At 40.4% G+C, this 25,758-nt stretch overlaps 1 protein-coding gene across 7 annotated transcripts in view; it reads right to left on the bottom strand.

Annotated features, from left to right (window-relative positions):
• Rbfox1 (RNA binding fox-1 homolog 1) overlaps positions 1-25,758 on the bottom strand; it is a 368,464-nt gene that overhangs the window by 90,133 nt on the left and 252,573 nt on the right. For all 7 annotated transcript variants that reach the window (XM_052195049.1, XM_052195050.1, XM_052195048.1 and 4 more), the window contains exons 5-7: positions 20,114-20,206; positions 18,242-18,302; positions 8,630-8,683 (exon numbers count right to left, since the gene is read on the bottom strand). In XM_052195049.1, coding sequence (XP_052051009.1) covers positions 8,630-8,683; positions 18,242-18,302; positions 20,114-20,206 — 208 coding nt within the window. The remainder of the gene's footprint in view (positions 1-8,629; positions 8,684-18,241; positions 18,303-20,113; positions 20,207-25,758) is intronic.

Below are 25,758 nucleotides of genomic sequence, written 5' to 3'. Positions count from 1 at the left end.
GGGGTCTTTGTGTCTCAGAATGATAAAGGGTTTAGTATGATGATGACTGTACATTGATTAACCTTTGCATCAGATTTGAATATGTAACCCATTAACTAATTTAATCTCTCAAACACTAACAGCCTCTGGCATTATTCTTTGAATAATCCTTGCTTAGTTTTCATAATGGTAAACAGTTAATGAAAACTCCATTAGAATGTTGCATGTGGCATAATTAATCCTGGCTGTTTTCTTTTGGTGTAAATAGCTAATGTAGATACTGAATTCTGTTTTCCACTGGCCTTATTAATCTTTCATAAACCAATATTTTGAATGCAACGGGTTATAACAGCTCTGAGGAAGTTCTAGAGACATATTAAGTCCTAGCCACATGGTTCACCTGTGTGGGATGGTACCTTGTGTGAGCTGGTTCTTCAACAGTGCAGGTTGGGGAGCTAGAGAGATGGCTCAGAGCTTAAGAGCTCACATAGCTTTTGCAGAGGACCTGAGGCTCCTAGTGCCCAACCTCTTCCAGGAAGTTCACAACAAACTGTAACTTCAGCTCTAGGGGGTCTGATACTCTGAGTTTCACTACACTGGGCTGCACAAACCATCTCCATGTACACTTACTTAAAAATATTTAAAAAATTAAAATTGCTCACTACACTGGGCTGCACAAACCATCTCCATGTACACTTACTTAAAAATATTTAAAAAAATTAAAATTGCTCATTTTGTTCTTTTTAATTTTGTAATATTGAAAACTGGCATACAATGAATATCTTAGCCGTTAATATGTAATTTTCCGGCAAAGTGGGTATTGGTAGACTCATTCCCTAAGGCTCATCTCTTGCACCTCTGCTATTCATCCTCTCCCTCTCCCTCTCAGCTTCTTCCTGCCATGCGTATGTGTCTTCTGCTGATCCGATCCCATCCATCCTCATCTGATACCCCTGGGTACAGATTAGATGCGAAGGATCAGCAGAGTTCTCGCTCCTTGTTTTCTAGCTGCCCTTTCAGTGACAGTCTTTCCCTCAGAGGACACATTCCAGGACGCATATTCCTTCCTGTGGTATTTTCAGCAACATTTCTGTTGAAGGCATCCTCTAATCTCAGCAGATCAATACGACTCAGCCTTTGGAAAGAACTTCACTCCACTCAGGAATTCCCACATGTGGTAACAGATAAAGATCGAGTCCCTACATCTTCTTTATTCGTTTAGAATTTCTTAATAGATTCTAAAGTTAAAGGTTGAGGGATGCCCTGAGACTATCAACCTTCCTATCAGTGCCATGAACTTTTTCTTCTTTTCCTGTCAGATGGACTATTTATCTTTAATGACCCAATTTACACCACCTTTTTGGTTCCTAATGCCTATGCAATGATTGCTGTTGTTGTTAGCAGTGTGTATATGTGTACATATGCACTTGTGTACAAGCACCAAATTTTTGCTGTTGTGTATGTGTTCATATGCTTGTGTGTATACTGAGAGTGCTCTTTGGCATCATTTGGTATTTGAAAGAAGGCATGGCTCTGCACTTTTACAGTGGCTAAGATATACAAGATACGACCTTTGTTCTATAACATTGTACTAATGGCTCAAAGGACAAGGAAATTTTTCCACAAGCCTGAGGACCAGAATTAGAATCCCTAGAGCTGCTGTAAAGCCTGGACAATGGTAGCTTATATGTATAGTCCATGTTTCAACTGAGAGACAAGAGACAGAAACAGAACTCCCTAAAGCTCACAGACTAGCTGGGCTCACAAAGGCAGCCACACGAACAACCCCAGAATGACTTGGATTTCAAATTAGATAGGAGTAGAAATTGCACATTCAACCCCCCAACACACTCGCAGGGACACATACAAATCACATGTACACATACTACACATACATCATGAGTGTTATGGGTTAATGGAAGCAAGTAACATTTTCTTTAGTTGAAGTGCTCTCACTTTGGTCATTTCATGATAAGTCTAGATGCATCAGCAGAGCTCTGTGTGTTCATGCCAAGTCTGACCACTACGAGAGTGCAGTCCTAACAAAACCCTTGAGCATCACCCTCTCTGTGTGACCTACATGCAGTTCTTAGATGAGAAATGCCCCACCTCCCACTGTCTTCGGAGGAGTAAGCCTTGACAGACTTCCCATGCAACAGAAAAAGAACAGATTTATTTAAGAAATGCATTTATTTTAACCAGCTCAGCAAGTCCTGATCCTATCTGAAGATCAAAATCCCCCACAGGCTCCATCAAAGATGAGCTGTGTTCCCTCTGTGGGCCAAGGAAGGATGCGGATAAAAATTAAGGCCAAATGTGGGCTTGGACGGAGTGAAATCTGATAAGACAGATGCAGCGAGAAGAGGGCACGAGGCAAAGTGAATCTCGTCCCAATGAGGAGGCAAAGGTAAACAGATGTACAAGATAAGGTCTCTGAAGTGGAACATTTTCAGGCTGAGAATCCTGCGCTTGGGGACTGAAATCTGGATGCCCCTGTTCCGGCTCACTGAAGTGCACTGCATTTGAATTTAGCAGATGTGTAAATTACACACAGCATCCCAGAGCCAAAGGTCACTGTCAGATGAGAACAGCCTCTTTAAGGACAAAACTCTGCATCTAAGGCGAGCCTATTCCTCTGGGTGGGGAATGTCAAGACATTCATGCCAAGAGGATGTCTGACTATTTACTGCTTAGAGGGTTTTGAGTGGCAGTGGGGACTTGCAAGCATACACCACCATATTCCAAGGTGGCAGAGTCATATGCTAAATTGCATGGTTGATGCCCAGGGATTCTACCACACACGTACCCTGAGTCTTCAAATAAAATAAAATGTGTGCCTGGGATCACAGTTCTGTGTGCTAGCTTCCTTTCCTGGTCCTGTGATAAAAACTATTTAATGCTGACAAAAACTACTTAAAGAACAAGGTTTATTCTGGTTCACAGTCCAAGGGTAGAGCCTATCAACGTGACAGAGCCATAATGACCAGAGCTGGTCCCATTGTGTCCACAGTTAGCCATCAAGCAGCAATGAATACTCATGATGTTGCTTTCTCCCTTTTATCCACTGAACGTTGGGACCTATGTTCTATTCCCTGCAATGACTCAAATACACCCAGTCTAGATACCCTTCCAAACATGCCCTGGGGCTTGTATCCTATGCAAGTAGACAATATTAAGCATCACACCATGGCTTTTGGACAGCCTTACATTTTGCAGATGTCTACGTGTTCAAAATATAGGACAAAACTGCAGAGAGAGAGAGAGAGAGAGAGAGAGAGAGAGAGAGAGCAAGACTCATGCAAAAGTAGACGAAAGGTCATCCTATGAAATGTACTGGACTCCAAAAAGAGAAAATGGGAAGATGGATGGGAAAGGGGGTTTATGCTGCCTTCCTCTGACACAGTTGTGAGATGAATCATAGTTCACAGTGGCCAAATGCTCATAGAAAACCCACACGTTTGTACAGATAATCCAAGGTCAAATACAGCTGCCCTTTTGAGACAAGCAATCACAGAGTGCTATATCCCAACTCTTTGTTTTTAAACTTCACATTGTGATCTCAATCCACTATCCTATCACTTGCTCTCCTGTGATGTGGTCCAGAGCCAGGCTCCCTGATATGGACATGGGCAATGGAGGTGACTCCAGCGATCATACTAATCCCTTAGATTTATATCTTACTTTAGAGCCTGTGAAGTTCTCCTGCCCTTGTTATTGTACCTGATCCTACCTGTGACCTTGGGATCAGCTTACTTGAAGACCTGATCAATTTTCACATGGGACTTTATCCCAGAATGCCCTTCTTCTAATGACTTTTTATTACCCCTCTCAAAACCAAACAAAAATATGTTTTACTTTTAGTTGTATCAACCGAGTCCTCTTTCGCCCTTCTCAAATATTGCTAAGGAGAACAATTACTAGTAGGACCACTTCTTTTCCATCATCTGAAAGTCCTCTACTTCCCACCCTGTGTCTCCCCCCACCTCTCTCTGTTTCTCTCTCTCTCCCATGTGGTGTGTGTGTGTGTGTGTGTGTATGTGTGTGTGTGTGTATAACTTTTCTCATCTTTAAGACACGACCCCATCTTGCTCTGCATTTCACTAGACATTCCTTTCGCTTCTCTATTGATTGTGGTTCCTGGAGTAATGTAACTAAATTGCAATTTTCCTTTGCAGGCTGGGTGCCCCTGAACCGTGGGAGTGAGTTATGTGTATTCAAGTGCTACATCTTCCGAATCTTGTTAAGCTTTGCCACCTTCTAGCCCCACTGATGGAATATTTAATCTCTGAAATGAGTTGGCTTGTATGATATACAGTGTGGGGAAGCCCTGTACTGTGGCTCTTACTGGCAATTGAGGATCAGAACACCACCATTTGTCAGTACCACTATGGCAACTTTGAATAATCTTCTGTTTTTTATTTATTTTGCTTCACTTAATATGAAGATTAAAGGTATATTGAATCAACAGCTTTATTGGATAGATATTATCTTAAAAACACTACGTTTTCATTTAAAAATGGTAAGGGCTTTTTGCATGTGTGTGTGAGGAGTGCACATGTGTGTTTACATGATTTTGTGTTTGCCTATGTACATGTAGAGGTAATAGGATAACCTCAAGAATCATTCCTTAGGGACTATCTACATTGTTTTGTTTTGAGACTGGGGAATGCTGCTAAAGAAGTAGGCTAGACTGACCAATTGTCTTCAAGCTGGTTATAGGCATGCACCAGAATGCCTTGCACTTTAACTTGGGTTCTGGGAAGCTGTCTTCAGACACAACAGAAGGGAGCATAAGATTCCATTACAGATGGTTGTGAGCCACAATGTGGTTGCTGGGAATTGAATCAGGACCTCTGGAAGAGCAGTCACTGCTTTTAACCACGGAGCCATCTCTCCAGCCCCAGACATGTTCTCTCTAATTGCACCCAGTAACTTGAAGCATAGTGATGGGAGAAGATACCCAACGATATCCTATTTCTATTAGCACCCCAAATTTTATTTAAACACCAAGATGTTGGGGCTGTACATATTGGTCAAAATCTTTAAGACCTATCTGTGCCTTAATTGACTTATCAATCATTTGTCTTGAGAATAAACCTCATAGAGACTGAAGATAATTAGACTTGGGGAAATAATCAATACTGCTTAGCTTTATATGAAAACACCCACCTGTCCTCGGAGAAGATTTATATCTGTTCCTAGAATATGCAGATTTATGTTTATTTGCTTCACCACACTTGTATTCAATAAGAATTTAAAACATTTCATAGAAAGTGTGACTAGAGGAGAAAGCACACCAAAAATAAACCTCTAAAATGAAACCTTTTAAAACAGCTTTCTAAATGCTTCCCAGGATGTGTGCGTGCATGCAAATGTCATAATCTATCAAAGCAAATTAATACTGTTCTGCTAGTAATTAAAGGTCTTCATTAAGAAGTGGGCCCTCCCTCCCCACCCCCATCCGACATCAGCAATAAAAATGCACTGGGGGGCACCAGAAGGTTCTATAGAAAAATCAATAACTTGCCATTTTATAATTAAAAGAGAAAATAAATGTTAGGGGAAAGTCCACTAAATTAGGAAAATTACCTTTAGCAGAGATTGAAAATATTGATTTTAATTTACAAAATCTGTGAACTTTCCATGCCCCATTTTGAGAGACAATTGGAGGCTGGGTGGTTCTTTCTTCATAAGCTCAAGGAAAATCAATAATTATGTGAGGGGAGTGTCATGAAATCTGTCACAAACAGATCTTAGACTGAGAAATGACTAATGAGTCTGGCTTTCCATCTCGGACATACATAGGGATGACCTATGAAATACCCAAAGAAAGCCAGTGGCAAGGTCTTCCTTCCCCTCAGGTGTGAGGCACCCTCCAAATTGCAAGAGAAAGTCACTCTGTTTTCATAGCTAGAGAAGTTTACAATGCTTAATAAATTCCTAGTGATGGGTGTGTAGCTGGAAGGCATAGGTCATTCTGCTCAGACTTCAGACTTGTGTGGGTCATCATGCCCAGACTTCACACTCTTGTGGTGGTGCTTTGCCAACTGAGCTCATGCAATTGGCCTCCTTTTGTGTTGTCTTAAAAAAAAAAAAAAAAAACAGGGTTTCAAGTTGTAACCGATTCCAGCCTCAGACTCGATGAGATGCGCTTGCCTCAGCCTCTCAAGAGCATTTGCTTCCATGCCAGGTTTCTTGCTTTAAAAACTAAATTAACTTTAATTTATTGGGGGAAACTCTCCTAGATATCATTGGTTGTTTAGGTCTCTTCACGGCTGCCCTCACATAACCAGTTCATAAACTCGACTGTGGTGGGGGCACTAGAACAACCCAGAAGGATCAGGTGGCGTCATTCTCACTTTTGTGGTTTGGACTTAGAACAGTGGAATGAACACTACATGGAAACACATAAATAAAGAATTAATATTTATAAAATAGAATGAACTTACAAAGAACTAAGTCCCTGGAATTGATCAGCACCCCACTATTTTGTTGAAACCCTAAAGGAAGCATATACCCTTTGTATAGCTTTGTGTTAGAATCTGCAAAACTTCCACAAGCTTTTAATACATCTATGTGTAGAAAATACTTAGAAGAGTGCCAGCCCACGGAAAGTACTGAATGCACTTCACCTCTCCTAACTTACTCTCTGTCTCCCAGGTACCTCTCTGCTGAGGCTGGCCCTTAAGGCAGCTTCAACTAATGTGTTGTTATTGAAGGAATGCAGAGTCTTTTACCTGTGCATATGTAAGTCAGTCTAACCCTATTTTTGTATTTTAGAGTCAGAAGGCATATGCTCTGAAAAAGCATCCCAAGTAAAAGAGATTGTTGACATTATCTTGATGAGTTGAGGCACAAATGACCATTTGGAAGGGAAAACTATACAATGCTCTCTGATCACACCTACATTTGCTCCAACTTCCATAAGGGAATACTTCCCGTTTCTTCCTCCTGTGTTTAGCTTTTCTCCCAAACACAGGCATATACCACGATCCTTCACAGGTCTAAAGAACCTGCCATTGCCTTGAGACAGCTGCTGCATATTTGGGACTATCTGTGCAGGTCTGTGGAAGCCAGATCTTCACTGATCTTTTTGGGAGACTTGGTATATTTGCGACTTTGAACAAGATATACCCCATCTTGGCTCCTGTTCAGATGGCCATGCCCCTAATCCCAGATATTAACACACCCAATAGACATGCTGAGGATGTAAGCTCTCTTTCAAGTTATGAAAACATTCTGAGGCTGACAGATCAGTATCAGCTGATAAAATGCCTGCCTTCCACCATGACACAAGGGTTAAATATTAACTTGCTCATTTTTATTTAACAAACATTTCTATGGTCCTGAATAAGTAATCAAGGCTTCATATAGTCTTTTCATATATTCTAATGAACTATGCACTTGATGCTACCATAATCCCGACTTCAGAGATGAAGAAATTGAAGCACAAAGAGGTTCAATGACTTGTCCAGAGTCACACCTGTGGCAAGAATTTTGGCTGTCTGGTTCATGTTCCATGTTCCTTGCTCTCCTGTGTGTCATCTCAGGAGGTAGGGTGCACAGTATAATTGTTAAGAAGCCTGAGAGTCAAGTGTGCCCTCCCCTAGCACAGTAAACAAAGCTGTTGTATGGTGGTGCAGTCCCCAGACTTAATCTATACCAGCACAGGAATAGGAATCAAATACTGTAGAGTTGCAATAAAAATTTTCTTTACTGTATGATCCCTCTCTAGCTTTATCCTATGTTTCATTTTTAGAGTGGTTAGTGTGTTAGAGTAGCTGTTCTCTCCCTTTCACATCATCTCCAGGAGTGATGGTTAGTCTCAGGAAAAGGACAAGAGATGGGCAACTGAGATTTACCACCGAGCGGCTCAGATTACTGTTCGCTAACTGTAAATGCTACAAAAGAAGCATGGCATAGGAAGGTTCCTTTTTCGCACCCCTGAGGTACTAGGCTTTCAAGACAGCACTGATGTAAGGTTATCAAAGCAAGGGCTCTTAGCTGTAGATGCTTTTATCTCCCTCCCCTGATTTGCTCACTGGATTGTCTGAGTTGGTATTATTTCCGTACTAAGGGGTAGTTGATACTCAGGCAGGTAAGAAGGGAGAATAGAGACATACACATAAGGCAAAGTAGAGAAGAACAGACTCGCTAAGCCAAATCAATTCATGGAGAAAGACCTAACTTATTGTTTTTCCTATTAACTTTTACATAAGCTCTAACTTGGAAACTCAGTTTACACATTGCTGAAGTCATGGACTCAAGCCTCTGCTTTATTAGGGGAAAAAAAGCAGCTACAATGGAAAAATGTAGTTACCAGGTGCATGGGTGGGCACTGCACTAAAATGGGTATGAGCCACCACTCATCTGTCCAATGTGCATATCCCCAATGTTTTCCTAGGGAAAATTTATGTGAAATGTCACCAGGAGCAGAGCTCCATGCTTACTTTACAAGGTCACTAGTGACTCTCCTTCAGTTACTGAAGAGTTTAAAATGTTCTTGATTTTGTCCAAAGATATCACTGGGAATGTGTTAGGGTACAATTCCTACTTTGGGCTGAGCTGCAGAACTCATGATTTGGGGCACAGGCAAAGCACATTCAGAAAAGACCAAGCAACACTTGACGTGCAAAGCAAAGTTCCTTACCTGCATAGAAGTCGGGGCTGTAGACCGCGCCCACAACTGGATTTAATTTCCAGCCTTAAAATAAGCACAGAAGGATTACATCACATTTGAGTCAGGACTTCTATCCCTTCAGGTAACCACAGTGAAAACAGACTGAGAGGTTGTGCTAGTTTGTGTTTGGAAATTTTAAGGCGATGGAAGTTGAACATGCACAACGTCACTTGCAGGCTCAGGGGTCTATGGCTTTAGTTTTCTGCTGGTGAGGGGGAAATGGGGTGGAGAGTCACTGACCGGATACAGGTGAACCTTGTGAAAAAGACAGGATTTATTTTCAACCATATTAGTAAATCCACTATCATAATTTTAGTTTTTGTCTTATTTCATATAACATTGTTGAATAATCCAGTACATGGTGCCTGTGTTAAAGTCATAGATATTAAAACCTTGCATAAACACAACTCTTTGAGGGAGCATACTCTGATGATTAGTGTTCTTGATTATGACCTCTAGTAAGTAGAGAATTCCAATTCTCTGCTGTGTGCTTTGTGAATAACAGATGCAATGTTAGTTTATCCCCTAAAAATCTGGCCTGGAATACATTTCAACGCATCCAAGAAGTAAAAACTTTAAGCAGTGCTAAATACTGAAGGTAACTTTCAAATCACCTCTCTATGACATTAACAGTATTCTCTAGTTTTCTAAATAGAAAGATGCCTTAAATATGAACTCTGTCTTTTTAGAAACATTCAATTAAGAAGAAAGCATACAAAACAACCATAAACTAAAAAGCACATTAGAGACCTGTTGCATTTTTTAGTTTTTCCTTTCCTTTCCTTTCCTTTCCTTTCCTTTCCTTTCCTTTCCTTTCCTTTCCTTTCCTTTCCTTTCCTTTTCCTTCCTTTTCCTTTTCCTTCGATTTTTGTGTGTGTGTATGGCTTGTGGTATTTCATAACAAATGAAGAAATATATATGCCTCAGAAAATGTGATTGGCTCTGATATTCCTAATTAATATCTTGGAAATTTCAGCAGTAGAATAATTTTTTGAGACCAGGGTCTTATGTACCCTAGAAATCTCATGTAGCTTGGGCTGGACTTGAACACATTATGTAACTTGGGGTGGCTTTGAACTTTTGATCTTCCTGTTTTTTACTCTGGAATACTGAGATTATAGGTTTGGAATAGCACACCCAGTTTAGATTTTATGATTCATGTATACCAGGTATGCCATTTTGCTAAGTGAGCTCCATCCTGTGGGTCTATGTTTCTCAGAACAAGGGCCAAATACCAAGCATCATTCAAATATGGACGTGAGAAATAGAAATGGCTTGTATCTCAATGCTGCTATGGTTTGGATGAGACATATTACCTGTGTACTTTTGTTTTTGTCTGAACATTTGGCTTCTTGAAGGTGGTTCTGTTTTTAAAGGTTGAACAGCCTTTAGGAAGTTGGGCATAGCTGGAGGCAGGGGGATTCTTGGTCTTAGACCTTAAGGTATTTCATGTTGAAGAGGTTGACCATCTGCAGCATGAAAGCCTGATTAAATCATCCTCAATTAAGGCCTCAATGACTGTACTATATCCCTTATTATCTCTGACCTTTTCTTCTAAATAAGGCTACCCAATTCCAGACAGGAAACCTGAATATTTTTTGGGTCTTATGTTTGCCCTGGATGCTACCTTCACCTCTTCCTTCAGTACTGAAGCTTGATTCTCTTCTAGTCTTCCCCTCCAGCCAAAGGCCCTTCTAACAACTGAGTCACTTAAAATGCTTCCCAGTAGCTGCTACCTTATATTCATATCTCATGCAATCCAGTAAAAAGTACCTCATTAAACTTGGGAGAGTGGATTACTTCTTTACAATTGGGTTCTTGCCAGAGAAGAGTCATAGCAAAGCAACATAAAGCAATGACAGTAATTAAAAACTACCCATGTGGCTGGAGAGATAGATCAGTGTACTACTCAGGAAGAGTAATGAGGCTCTGCTCCCAGCACCCATGTTAGCTATATTATAAACTCCTAGAACTCCAGCCTCAGAGTGATCTGGCATCCTCTTCTGCCCTCTGTAAGCATCAACATTTGCAGGCACTTAATCTACACATCCACACTCACATGCACCCATTCACTCACATCCACACACACACATAGACATAACTAAAAATCAATATCTTTAAAATATGAAAAATAAAAGACTCCATTTATTTTCCCTTCTTCTCTGCCCATTCAATTCACAATGACCAAGAGGTATGTAAGAAACTAACTACCTGTACCTGTAGTCCAAACTCTGTATCTTCCTTCTGGACTCATGATAAGCACACAGATTCTTTGCCTTGGACTAGAAGACCACATAGTCTAACCGAGGTCCATTCACTTTGTACAACTGTCCCCATCTCTCCAAGACACAGAGTATTGATCTTTCCAATCCAAAGAGCACCAAGGCTAACTGAACATCCAGAGATTTCCTGGCCTTGCTTGGACAACTCTTCCCAACTCTTTCCCAAGTGTCCAGGTATTATCTGGGTCTCCAATCCCTTTCTAAAACATGATACTCAAGGTCATTCTCCTGCCTTGTCTTATGGGCACTCATTGTTTCACTTTCCAGTTGCATTTCTGCATAGCTGCTAACAGTATCTAAATCTATCTCCTTCTTTTTTTTCCTCCCCTCCTCTCATTTCTTTCTCTTCTTATTTGTTCTCTCTGTCATTCTTCCATATGGGAATTGAAAGTAAACCGAGGCAACACTGCCAAGCACAATCCCAGGCGCTGAATGCACTTGACGAATACTCAATATTCCATACACATGGACTTAATCTTATTCTAAAGAAATCAAAAGGTACAAAGAGCTTTTCCTATGGTCTTTTAAATGGTCTCATTTCCCTTTGGCTAAGATTTGGTGCCCTGCCCTCCAGAAGCCAAAGGTTCTACATGCAGCGAAGAACCTGTTAAGGACTGCCATCTTCCAGGAAAGGCAATGAGAATTGCTTTTGAAAGTCACCTCAGAGCAGAATCTCTCAGACTCACAGACTTCAAGAAGACTTATGTAAATGTATGCAAATCACACACAAATGGACTTATCCTTTCCGTGGCTTCTTCTTGTACCTAGAAGAGACCCCTGGGATAACCTTGCTGGAAGTACAAGCCAGCACTGTCAGGAAGATGGACAAAATGATCCTAGTTTTAATTTCTGAGACAGTTTATGTATGTCCCCAGGCTTCTGAAACTCTGAGATTTTCATCAGGGACATTAAGCCGAACAATGAGGCTTACAAAGAAGAGAAAAGCAGATAAAGCCTCCACTCCCAGCCTCCCAGGGCCCCATCCTGCAAGGCAATGGAGCAAAGCCCAGGCAGGCTCCTGGAGCTGTACCCTCTGAGCTCAGACTTCAGGGAGCTGCAGCAAATCAGACTCCCGCCTCCCTGAAATGACGCATGTTCAGGTTTATGCAGGAGCCTGCTTCAGAAAAATGCTGGACAAGATCCCTGGTTTATAAGCCTTGTTCTAGTGAATGTAATAAAACTTTAGAAATTGACCTGCATATATTCTAAACAGAGACCTCTTTGATCAAATGGAGCAGGAAGCTACATTTGACAAAAATGACGAAGCAGTAATTTACACATTGGGCACATGTGCTTTGCCCTTATATATTTTGAGTCACTCTGTATTTTTTTTTTTTTTTTTTGTTAACAACATGCATTCATAGCCAATGTATAGATTTCTCCTAAAGTGTCGGATTTCTGTTTCTTGTGAAACATTGGAAGAAATGGCAAGTTTATGTTAGGAATCCCTTTAGACAGCTTTATTACAGGTGACCAGAGGTAACTGCTCAGACAAGAACAGCCAGTCAAAAGTCCCATCTGTGTCTCTGTCATCAAACTGTACTGTTCCGTATACTCAGAAATCTCTCGTTTCACCTAGTAAACACTTAGAAGATAAATTTTTAAGACTGACTGTCAGCCATGCCTGTCATTTTAGATGTTTGAAAGAGCCTGAGGCAGGAAAAAAATCTCAAGTTCAAAGCCTACTATGATTACAGCCAACAATGAGCTCAAGGTCAGGATGGGCAACTTAAGTAAGACCTTGTTTCCAAATGATTAGTAATAATGACGCTGAGAAGGGAGCTCAGTGGTAGAGATAGATTATGAACAAAAGGAAGCTTGAAGGTATGGGCTGTGAAATGCAGCATGGCATGGCTGTGACACCTATGGACCTGCACAAGAGCAAGCCTCTAAATATCCAACCAGGAAGGGCCTCATGGGAGCTTATGGAAACTGGAAGAAGTCATGATCTTCATTGTTGAAGCCACTCTTATGTTAGTCTAGCTCCAGTGGCTAGCTCCACACTCATACCCAAACAAGTGGTTTTGGTTGTGGCCAAGCAGTGTAGCCTCAAACCAAACCAAACCAAACCAAACCAAACCAAACCAAACCAAACCAAACCAAACCAAACAACAACCAAAAGGCAAGGGAGTGGGGCAGATGGTGGGATACTCAGTGGGAGTCTGGGGCAGGGCAAGGCTAAAAGGAAATAAGGCTGTGTGTGACCAGAATGCACCAAATACATGAATGAGACTATCAAAGAATAAACAAATAACAGTCAACTATCCCAAATAATGTAACAACAAGACTGAATTTCTCAGACTGTTTTCTCTTTTGTTTCCCTTGCTTGGCATCTCATAACATCTGAATCTTTGCTCCTACAACCTGGCCAGAAAGAATGAACGAGATCGCCACTTGAGACTGAAGCGTCTCTGTACTCTTAGACTGTAGACTGTTGCTCTCCAAGCATACAGTAAGACCAAGGACACTGTTTCTACCTTGCACCATAGGGGAACTTTACATCCTTGGAAGGTCCCAGTTACCTAAGGTGTTGGTTCCAATCTATGTCCATCTCCCACTGGACGGAGCAATGGAGGTAGAATTTGAAAAGCTTGGATACATGTCAGCAGTGACTAGCAGAGCTCACACCAGAAGAAAGGACTCCCTATCTCTATTATTATGCATTTTTGCCCAATTCCAGCTTTGTAAAAATTTCTAAGGAAACACAAATCCTATCTAACAGCCATTCTTTGCCATTTTTTTTTTTTTGCTTTTTGCCTCCAAATCTAGTTCTCAATTTGTTATCCAATTGTACAAAGCCCACTTCTTCCACCCTCTCCCTATCTATCCACAGCCATGCTTTTAAAAGAAATAAAGTGGAAAGAGAGAGGAGAGAGAAAGAGAAAGAGAGGCAGAGACAGAGACAGAAGGAGGGAGGGAGGAAGGGAGGGAGGGAGAGGGAGGAAGGGAGAGAAGGACTAATTCCCTCTTTTGCAGAGCTTTCTGACAGGTGAGATTTGTAAAATGTCTCCATCGTCTATTGTCTTTTCTAATATATTTATATTAGAACATCCTTGGACTACCTCTCCTATCCTCCAGACTGAGCGACAGTCTTCTCCAGCTCGTTTCCCTCCACACTCTCCTATGTCACCTTTTCATTGCATTAGGCAACATGGAGAGCCTGAAACTGTTGAAACCTCAGTTGGATGTGTAACTGAAGGAACTCAGAAACATGACATTGGCAACTAATTTTTTATTACAAAACTTGAAGATTGACTTCAACGTTTAACAACATAACACTTTGGAAAAGGTATTATTTCTGTGGGCTATAAGTCATAGAACTAAGGAGAGAATCTCAAAACGATTACTTTCTTATCCCAGTATGTCTTCATAGGTATCGACATTTTATTCTCTGTGATGGTTTGATTATAAAATGCTCCCAAAAGGCTTATTTTTCAAAGGCCTGCTCATCAGATGATGAGGCTGAGGAGTGATTAGATCAGACATAGTTAAGATATTAACCTCTTGATGGATTCATTGCACGATGGCATTTGATGGGAGCATTGAGAATGCAGGCTCTTTCAAAGTTGACCTCAGGGAGCATGCCCATGAAGGTTACTCATGGTCCGCGGGTCCAGTCTACATCTCAGCTTCCTGTTTGCCAAAAGGGGTATGGTCTCTGCTTCATATCCAACCATCCTGATGTCCTGATGCTCTCTCTTATTCAGAGCCCACAGAACCAGGGGCTCCTGCAGGGAAGCTTTGAAATTATCAGTTAAAACAAACCTTTCCTCTTTATGCCAGGCACTTGCATCACAATAATGCAAAGCTTCACTACCAAGGTCTCTTACAAAACCTATACCCTCCTTTATTTTCTCAAATTGTATTCTATTATAATTTGAAGAAAATTCTAGGTTTAGTGGTGGTGCTTTGTACATGAAATAAGAGGCTCCGTTCTCTACTCAAATGACCTCTTTTTAAAATACAGATGATGATTCTATAATATCCAGGGCCTTCACTTGGGTGCACAGTCTTTGGGATCACATAACACGTAACACACAGTGTTACAGAAATACCAGCCATTTTGAATGGGCTTTGACTTGTGCTTAAAATTCTTATATGAGTCAGTTTTTATTTCTTGGATGTGAGTTTAATTAATAACTCTTCCTTTAAAATAAATATATATAGACATTACATGGCTTATGGAATCCCATTTGATTTCTTTGTTTTATATTTGTATGTATGTATGTTTGTTTGTATGTATGTACTATAGTGTGCATGTGAATATATATATATGTTTGCATGCATGTGCATATGGATATGTATGTGTGCTTGCATGTATATATACATGTGTGTATATGCATGTATGTATTATAGTATCTCTGTTAATAGGTATGTGTGCTTGCATGTCTGTGGACATGCATATGTGCATGTGTGTGAGCCCAGGGTGATGTCACCACGTTTATCCTTCTTCACCTTGTTTAATAAAGAAGGACTCTTACCTATCTATCCAGCTTTTCCAAGATTTTGCCCATCTTCCCATATCTCAGATATGGGTACGGAGGCAATAGCCACATCCACTTGCCATTTGCATGAGTGTTGGGAATCTATACCTGGTCCTCATTCCTAAGTACTCTTCCCACTGAGCCATCCTCCCAGACTCCGGTATATCTGTGTGTCACTCAACACACTTTAACACATTCCCATGGCAAGCAAGTACACTTAATATTGTGCAGCACACATACACGCACATGTACACTTGCTATGCCATGAATTTTTGAATGTACAATATTTTGGGTGGATTCCAGGGTAAACACCTGCCAGTTACAGAGCTATGAATTTTACTCAAATAGTAAATCCCCATAAACATGTAATTTCAGGGAGCCCAAGATGTTGGGGGCTCAGAGAAACTATACAGTTCAAGGGAATGTCCACAGTTGCTGAGGTTGGGGAAAATGGACAGAATAAATTATTCTCCTGTCCTTTCCATTTTACATTCAGGGTATATATCTATTTAATAGCACTGCTTTTGAAGGTAAGAACACTGACATTGTCAAATTGGTTGCCATCAGCAGAAAAGATGAAAGAAGAAACTATAAGAAGCTAATGTGTAATAGAAAAAAATAAAAACCAAAATAATGAAACATCAGTGAGTATCGGAAGATCTGAATCAACCCGTGGAATGCTATATAGCCATGAGAAGAACTTAGCTCTGCTGTATGGATCAGCACCTAAGGAAGTCCAGTTGACTCACAAGAGCTGATTAAAAGCTATGTGTGTCTTAATGGTATTTATGTTAGGAATATGTAGATCACACTGTGAACACTGTGCACACAGAGCTGTGTGTCTATGTATTTCTATGCCTAAAAATGCAAAATGAATTATAGGAAAAAGTCTGAAACAGTGGCTTCTCCTAAGAGAAGGAGAAAGTCACGTTCACGAGAGTATGTGTCAAAACATTTTTTACTTTGTTTCCTCTCTGGTTATTTTCTGCCTTAAAATAAGTTTATGTTTCAAATATAATTAAAACTTTAAACATAGATATTTCATACATTTTCCTGTTGTGTGTAATAAAAGTACATTATTTTTAAAACCCATAAACCAAAGATAAATGTCTTTTGGTCTTGATATTCAATACAGCATAACCATTTTTGTGGAATTACTGACATCAGCTGAAATCACAGTATCCATGGGTTTCATTATTCAGGTCAGTTTTTTCTCACTGTAATCCTATAGTTACCTTCTTACTGCCCATTTTAATGGATGTAATTATTCTATCATGTTCTTATACTTTAACTTGATGCATCACTTCTATTTACATGTGTGTTGAATACATATGCGCATGAGTAGTGTGTATGTGTACATGTACACATGTTGGGAGGTGCTGCACAGAACTTTGGGAGTTCTGGCTTATGGTTCCATGGCTTTTTCCTATCAGAGGCAGGGTTATTCATTGAATCTACAGTTAAGCTAACTGCCAGCCAGCTGGAGTGAGCCTTCTTGCCTCCACTCTGCACGGAGTTGCCCTTCCAAGCAGATGCATAGCCACTTCTGGCTTGTTTGTGTGTGTGTCCTGGAATCAACACTCAGCTCTGTATCCTGCTGAGTCATCTTTCTCGCTAATAAACATAAAAGCAGAAACCTCCCTTCTTATTCCTTAATAGATCTTTATATTGAGAAGGAGAAATAGATCAACTGGTGAGAACAAATTTAATAACTCTTCATATAAATGTGAAGCAAATTTTTCTGATGATGGTGGGATTCGAACCCAGAGTCTCAGACATGCTCAGCAAGTATCCTTTAGCTAAGTTACATCTATAGCTGCATGTCAGTTCTTTGTAATGATTAATCCAGGGAAATATTTGTGATAGCTACAGAAATCCTTTATCACACAGGAGTCAGCGGTACACATCTATGGACTGACTCACCTGGCCCAGTAGCCCTCAGGGATACCTGCATCAGAGAGAATAACCCACTCCTGCAGGCACTTTCCCACGAGGCTCAGCCATCAGCTTCCTCAAGAATACTTTAATATCCAAGAAGTCTGAAAGCCAGAACCAAATTCTGTAACTACACTTCCATGAATGACAAATTATTAAGGACACGTGGATTAAAAAAATAATAAACAAGACTTTCACTCTTTCCTTAATTTGCTAGCATTACAAGAAGTTGAATGATGCAAGTCTTGATTGGTATTAGTCCTGGGGGAGGGAGGGACCCTAGAGGGGATGGGATGACTGAATATGAAAACTTTATTTGCTTTGCTATGAAAATCATCTCTGAGGTAGTTCACTGTAACCGGTCAGGTCAGTAATGAAGCAATAGGCATGGAGGGACAAAGTGGCATATGGCACACACGAGCTCACAGCAGCTGTGCTTACCAGTCCAAAACCTGCACAGATTTTTTTAAAAAAAGAATTTCAGGATAGATTGGTGGGAGGCTCTTCAAGCCCTACCCCTGGCAGAGCTGTTGGCAATCTGTGGCTACTGGGCCTAGGAGGGTCAAGGTCACTTTTCTTTAAGAATTTGACCACTGATGGGTTCTTCAAGACCACAGTGGATCATCCCATGCAATGCTAACTGGAATCAGTGGGTTAAAAGAAACAACAAACAAACAAACAAAGGCATGACTTTGGAGGACGATATGATGGAATCTCCGTGGGAGAACTGGAAGGGAGAATGAGGGATGAGAAAGAGAAAATGCATACATGTATAAAATACATGTTCATAGAAGAGAACAGAAAAGAAACAGATTTCCTCGTTCAAGAACACTGTGACCCAGCAGGCACAGGAGCCTTGTGAACAGGATGTCTGTACTTACCATTGGTGTAGGGGTTGACAGTCTTCTTATTTGTCATCACACGTGCTGTGGCATTGTTAACCTATACACATAGAAAACTGAAGTGAGTCTGGGTGCTAAGGCCAACCCATGATCCATTATTTGCATGCATTATGACTGTCATTACTTATTGAAATCAAACAACAACAACACACACACACACACACACACACACAAAAAAAAACCCCAAGAACTTAAAACAAAAACTAAAACGCATTTTAATTTACAAATGGCCATAGATGCATACCCCCAAATCATACATTTTTATAATTACATTTACTTCATAACCAGTTTAACTTACGAATCATTTCAATAAAGCAATGTCATCTCATTTAAAAGTTTAATAAAGAGACAGTAAAAGCAAATTAAAAGATACTGCATAATTGAAGATTTAAAAGCATGCGTGTGCTCCATGGTAACACAGAAACAAGAAATAGGTTTTTAAACAAAAACAAATCGAGTTAATATGGAAGGGGCATGCAGTGGAGAAGAGGGAGGAGACAAAGTACAGGGGACATAAATGTCAAGGAAAGGGACAGACAAGTTTAAGCCGTGTGCAACACTTCAGGAGGGGGGACCATTGAGAAGCAACATCTAGCATTCAACACTTGGAACAAGAGCCTTTTACATTGCAAGAATTAACGAATCATTCCAGCTTTAAAGTCACAGCTAACAGAAGGGTAAAGGAGAGGGTGCATTGTGTAACACAATATGGAGTTAAGGGTCTGAGTAAGATGTGCACTGCTGGTAACTCAGTCCAGTCCGAGCCTCCCAGGCTGGCTTAGAACGTACACTCAATTACAGGCGTACCAAAGACCCAAAAAATGGAGCATCAAGAAAACTTAATACAACAAGTCAAAAAAATTCACGTGGTAGAGAGATATGTATAGAGATATATCAGCACTAAATACGTGAAGCGGCAGATGGACTCGTCACTTACCATTCACCACCATCGCCAGCATGGGTTTGTATACAGTTACCATGGTTACTGAGAGTTTGGTGAGGGGCCTAAGCGTTACCGTCGAGGGGGGAAATAAAAAGGCAAAATATGCGACATCTTACTCCAAAGACTAAAGCATTTTTAACTGGTAATTTCTTTGTTTGTTTTTTAAGTTTTAACAGATATGACCCTTTGATTGTGTTGAAGAGGAACCCAGTGGTATAGAGGGCAGGCACTGGATGTCGGAATGGAATGTGGGGTCTGCATTGCCAATCAACAGGGGGCATGTACTGAGATGGGAAATGCTGATTGCTTATTCATGGTCTAATCGGGAGAATGCAAGAATTCAAGCTGCCTTTTGTTTTCAAGTGAAACATTAATGACAAGTTCCTCTCTTTTTTTTCTTTTTTGCTTTAGTATTTTTGAATGTTATTGTCTTTGAAATTTGGTCTAATTTGCAAACCACTGTGGATCCCTCTTCAACCCTAGAGTGGACTGAAAAAGAAACAAAACAAAACAAAGCTTGCTATATTTGGTTTGGTTTGAATACTGTGTTCTCTTAGGATCCTACCGCACCCATTGTTCATAAAACATTGAAAATAAACTAAAACAAACAAACAGAACCTTTCATATTAACCTTCCTCTCATCTCAGTTTTGCCATCTACTCTCAAGCAATCCTATAAAGAATAATGTAAAGTAAAATTTAACAAAAAACGTAAGGCCAGTTTTCCTTTTTATATATAAATATATATAAATATATAAATATATATAAACACTGAGAAGGGAATAGGGTCACACACGAGACACCAATGATGCACCTGGAAGGACGAATGAGCGTGAAGCAGACATTTATAAAAAAAAAAAAAAAGAAAGAAAAAAAAAAGAGGAAAAGGAAAATATTTTGGACATGCACCTCGATTTTACGGCCCTCTACCACGGTACCGTGCAATTTCTCCCTCGCCCTGTCCGCATCCGCACTATTTTCGAAAGTTACGAAACCAAATCCCTGCATGCAGGAGGGAGAAGGAGAACAACATGCATATTATTATTTCAGTCAACGACCACTTGGTAAAGTTCTCTCGCTTTCATTGCTATTTCTTGTCCTTGCTTCGGTTCTGTAACATGCAAATTAGAGAAATTATAAGAACACTAAGATGTGCAGTCATTAAGCACCAAATGTGAACGAGATTTTTTCTTTTCCTGTCACCCGTTAGCTGGAACCCCTAAAGAATTCAAAGATGGATATGAAAACGAAAACCAAACCGACAAACAAAAAGTACCTTTCTAAACATCACTACAGAAGAAAAGAAACCAACCAAAAGGAAAATGAAATCAAAATGAGTGTAGAGTCTCCACAGAGAGGAAACTAAAGAACAAGGAAAAAGAAAGGGAACCAGGTCTTGACATGCAAATTAAAAAATAAAACAGAATAAAACGTGTGCACAGAATTCAACAGTGAATGCTCAAGTCCTGTCACATTGCCTACGGAGTCATGCTGTGTGGATTTAAGAACAGTTCTTCTTCATGCAATTTTAGGGTTATTCAAGTCTGTCAACTGTACAGCCTTTGCTTCTCAAAATTAAAAGGAACAAGCCTAAAAAAAAAAAAGGAAAGACCTTTTTTTTATATAATAAATCTTGATCTTGTGGTTCTAATAAACAAAAACATAAATCACATGAAATGAATACAAATCATTTTCCATTGGTTAACAATGTAGATAAGCAAGTTTCATTCTATGTCTGTGCTTTGCCCTTCCCCCCTCCCCTAATAATAAAAGACATTGGAATTTGACCTTTTACATTAGTTTATTAACCAGAAAACAATCTTCTGTGGTACTAGGCTGGCAGCCATCTAGTCTATCAGCAGGTAGAAAGCACACTCCCCTCGTGGGGCGAACCTGTGCAGCATACTGAGTACTTCTGGGACTAACACATAGCAAGTCCACACTTTGCTTCAGAAGCATAGTTTTTGCTGTTAATACTTCAGGTTATACCACATCCCTACTAATCTATCTTGCCAAAATCCGAATTTCTCCTCATTGACATGGTTCTTATGATGAGTATCTGACATTCTACTACTTCTAAAATCCTTAAGCTCACTTGGATATTTTGATTAGAAACATATACACCAACCTTTGGAAAAATGTGGTTGCACTGGGGTAAGTTGGGAGCAACTTTTCACTGTGTGGGGATCATTAATTTGCACAGAAACATCGTGCACAGTGAAGACACTTGCTTCATCCTCACGAATGACATTCAACTTTACCGATAACATGTGCAATAATCACACATGTAGAGTGGGAATAGCCAACCTATAGCTGGCACCAATGATGGCCTCATAACTGATGGATGTTGGAGAAGGGTTTCTGGAGGCACTAGCTAGGAGACACTACAAAACCAGACTTGTCTGTGGAAGGTTTGAGCTGCTCATGTGTTTAGGTGCTAGGAGATGGATATTTGTCAATAGAAGACACAGTAAAATATCAGATGTAGTTACTTTGACTGAATGACTTTACATTGCTTTACCCAAAGTGAAGATTCATAAGTAAGATATTCCTGAGTGATCCTATTAATATACAGTAATATGTTCTATAAAAACTTTGCACATGTTGCCTACCTAATCTGGTTGCTTAAAAGTACTTGCTAATAGTGTTCTAGTTTTGGTGAGAAAGGAACAATTTTTAATGGCAAAGGACAGAATTTGAGGGGACAATTTCCTTCACTTGACAACTCTATCCTTGCTAGAGGTTCCTAAATTCAGTTGTGCATCAGGAAGGAATAGAAAGAGCATGTTGATGTTTTGATTCCTGAGCCTCATTGTGTATCTGTCACATCAGAAACCCTGAGCAGAAACCAGATCTCCTGTTGCCTTAGAAAACTACTTAGATAATTCCATAGCTGGATTTTCCGGATTTTTCTTTCTATTCCACACCCACAGGAACCAAGTTGTATGTGTTGGAATAAGTAAAATGTTATATCCCTGCTTTGGAGAGCTTCATCAGCAGAGAAGGCTGAGTTTATGACTCTAATTTTATGCCTAGATGTAGGGGGCACAGTAAAACCATATGTCCAAGATGTCTCATACATGACCTTTCTCCACTTTAGGCCTAAGTCTACAAGTATCCAAGCCAGACACTTAAGAATTGGTAAGAGAAATAGGGATATGTATTCTCTCTTCAGGCAAGAAAAGACAATCTATAATTCCCACTTCACAGATGGAAGAAATGGTGTTGTTTCTACTGGAACCAGAATATTGTTGAATAACATGTTGAGACTTGTGAAGGACATGTTCAAAGCAGAGCTTGTTCTAGAGATCATCCCCTAAACATCCAGAAACGTGGAGAATTCTACCTTCCATCCACAATAGGAATGGTATTGCTTCTTTGGGTCAGAAAATGATCAGAAGTCCCATGTGGAAACTTCCATCAGGACTAGAGATATGCTCACCTGTTCCTTTCAGTTGTCAGGTATTCTGTCACTAAAGCCCTAGGCCTTGGTGTCTGTGAGTGAGAGCTAAGGTATGTTGGCCTTTCCTGTGGTCAAAATTTCAAGGAAACAGCACTTTGATATTCTTAAAAAGTTGATTACTTTTGTCTCTGTCTCAGAATGAATAAAATACATTTGGATTGAAGAGGTTGGTGGGGGTGAAACTGCATGATAGCGTGGAACAGAGCAAATACTAGGGAGCCTGGGGCAGGAAAATCACAAGTTCAAGGTTTGTCTAAGTGACTCAGTCTAAAAAAAATAAGGGGGGACTTTGGGGTGTAACTCAATGATAGAATGCTCATCTGGCAAAGTTTGATTGCAAGCATGGCATAATTAAACAGAGAGGGAGAGAGGGAGAGAGGGAGGGAAGGAGGGAAATAGGAGTAGAGTTCAGATTGTAGTCAGATGTCCTTCCACTGAGAGGCATACCATCTCAGACTCTACTTTCAGACAGGCAGTCTGAGATGTCGAGAGAGTAATAGAAACCCATTTTCCTGGAGAGCAAGAACCTCAGGTTCGCATGTTTCTAATGCCTTTTGAATGTATAGCCTCTTGTCTTTGTGAGATACCACCTTCTGCCCTTCCTTCTTCCCTTTCTTCCTTAGCGTTCATTGACCCTCAGCTTAGTTCCTCCTCTCAAGAAGCATCCCTGCCTCCAACCACATGCTCAGAGTCTCATCAGCCCCTCGTGTTACAGCAGAGTACAACACATTTAATGACAGCGGCTCATGACTGCTCTTTCCTAATGCTCAAGAAAAGCTGAGGGCTAGAAGCACACCTTTCTTCCTCAAGAATGATTCAACTAAAGAGGAGCTGGTCCACAGATGTGTATACACTAAATCAAAGACCAAACTGCACATTTCCTAGGTATAATAGAGAATATCTAATTCTGACTTATTCTGGGAAAAAACATTTGAGAAGAAAAAGAATGATTTTAAATCTCTTAAAAGAATAACTGAATTCTTTCATTCACTATGCCTACATGTAGTTCTGACTACAAGTCTGTCATTCCTTTTGAAGATGTTCCTTTCCTCTAGTATCTTCATATATGTCAACTATGCAGGCTCTGTGTTTTTGAAATGCCACAGAGACTGCCTGTGGATGTGTACCCCCACATACACATATATATATAGAGAGAGTTATCCTCTCTCAGCTTTGAGTCATCTGCCTCAGGTAGTGCCCTATAGAAAATAAAGTTCCAAGAGAAGAGTTTCTGGTCCTTTGGGGCCACTAGTTTCCTTGCCAATAGAGGCAGCAACTGATGGAAATGAGTTCCTAACAATGATTTCTTTTCTTAAAGACTAAGATGGAAATGCTCCTCTAAATAAGGCCCTTTGATATAAAAGATGCCAAATGTAACAACTGTCCATGTGCCAGGTGTTGTTGCAGGTAGCATTCCCTGATCGATAGTCTCAGGGACATTCCAGGGACATGGCATCACCCAGAGTGCACACCTGCAAGACAGAGAATGGGGGCTCCCTCCCAGAGAGACCAAAGGCCATTCTGGATATTACCTAACCTAAAAGAAGTAAAAGGAAAGAAAAATGAAACAGTCCAACAAAGACCAGGCTTTAGATGCTGAAAATGGAAATACTCTTTCCCCTAAAGCCACCAGGGACAGGCTAATCAAGGAGATGATGGGAAAAGTCCTAAAAACAGCACTGCCTTGTACTTTGAAAATAGCCAACAATACTCTAGTGGTGTCCCCAAACATCTCTTGGAAAGGAATGGAATAGCTTGTTTCAATTGACAAAAATCTTACTAAACAAAGTGTAATTTTAGGAGATGTTCTAAACAAGCCACAGACAAGGAAGAAAACTATAAAAATAAAGAAGCTTACATGGCAATGATAAGATAAGGAGCTACAGAATTAAGACAGAGTTAGGACACTTCTGCCTCCATCATCTCCACTGGTTTTACCAGGAATCCCCCAGGCCTGAGCCAGGTTTAGCCCTAACTCTATCTTTTTTTTGGCATACCTCAATCTGCAGGCATAAAAATACTCGATGGCTTTCAAACAAAAACAGCTAACTTCTTCTCACCCCAGCTAAGTGGTCAGACTACAAGAATGGAAAGTAGCTAAAGTTGACAAAGAAAGACCAGGTCCCTAAACGTGTAGAACTGCAGACTTTTAATGGATCAACTTTCTATTCATCTGACAGATTACAGAACTACTTGTATGTGAAAAAGCAAGTGCTCAAATTTTGTTTCCTCAATTTGATCGACACTATGCTACTTGGTCAATGTTATATCTACATAAGAGGAATCTGGCAGAGGGCAGATAGTGTAAGGAATAATAAACTGTAAGCTTTGCTTCCTAGCGTGGTTACTGTGATTGGGACACTGCAAAACCATGGTGTTTGGGCCTCCCTGGATGCCTACTTGTTCTGAGTTGCCCATAGAAGGTGCATTATGAAGCCCAAGCAGCATTTCTGTATCTGATCAAAATGGTCTCAATGCTCACATTCAGAGACTGGGGATGGAGGGAAGATGGGGGATGAAGGTTCCTCAGATTAACCATAGCTGTCACAGAAGCTGAGCTATTCACGGCTGTGCTTTATCTGGCTTCTATGACCACTCTCTATCCTCATCCAACATCACAGACAATGCTCCAACTTCTTATGCAATTATTTCCTATGAGGAGCATTTGCACGAGGCTCTTGAATCTTCTCAGGGTACATAAAGGTCAAAAAAGAAAGGGGGTTCTTAGGCCATCAACAGACAGACAGTGATGAAATACTTGTGGGCAAAAGCAATTCTATATTCAGGTGAGGGCTTAGCTTTAGGTGAATGAAAGACACTTGTGTTTGGCGTTTTGGGGGACAAGCTTGGGAGATTTGCCAAAGTATGGACTGCTGGAACCAGCTTCAGGGTTTCTGGTTCAGTGGGGCCAGGCTGGGGATGGAGAGTTTGTATTGTTAATCAGCTCCTGGATGGGGCTGATGCGGTAGGTTTGGAACCAGACTTCTGTAGCCATGGATAGCTGAGAGCACACCCTGGATTCCTAGGGTGTTTACATTTCTTGTGTAGGTACTAGACTTTTCTTAGAGCCTTCCATGAACTTGTCAGCTCT

The sequence above is a fragment of the Apodemus sylvaticus genome, chromosome 10, assembly GCF_947179515.1.
Source record: "Apodemus sylvaticus chromosome 10, mApoSyl1.1, whole genome shotgun sequence".
In the NCBI taxonomy this organism is placed as follows: Eukaryota; Metazoa; Chordata; class Mammalia; order Rodentia; family Muridae; genus Apodemus; species Apodemus sylvaticus.
Note: the sequence above shows the minus strand (reverse complement) of the source record. Positions and strands in the feature narration are given on the sequence as shown.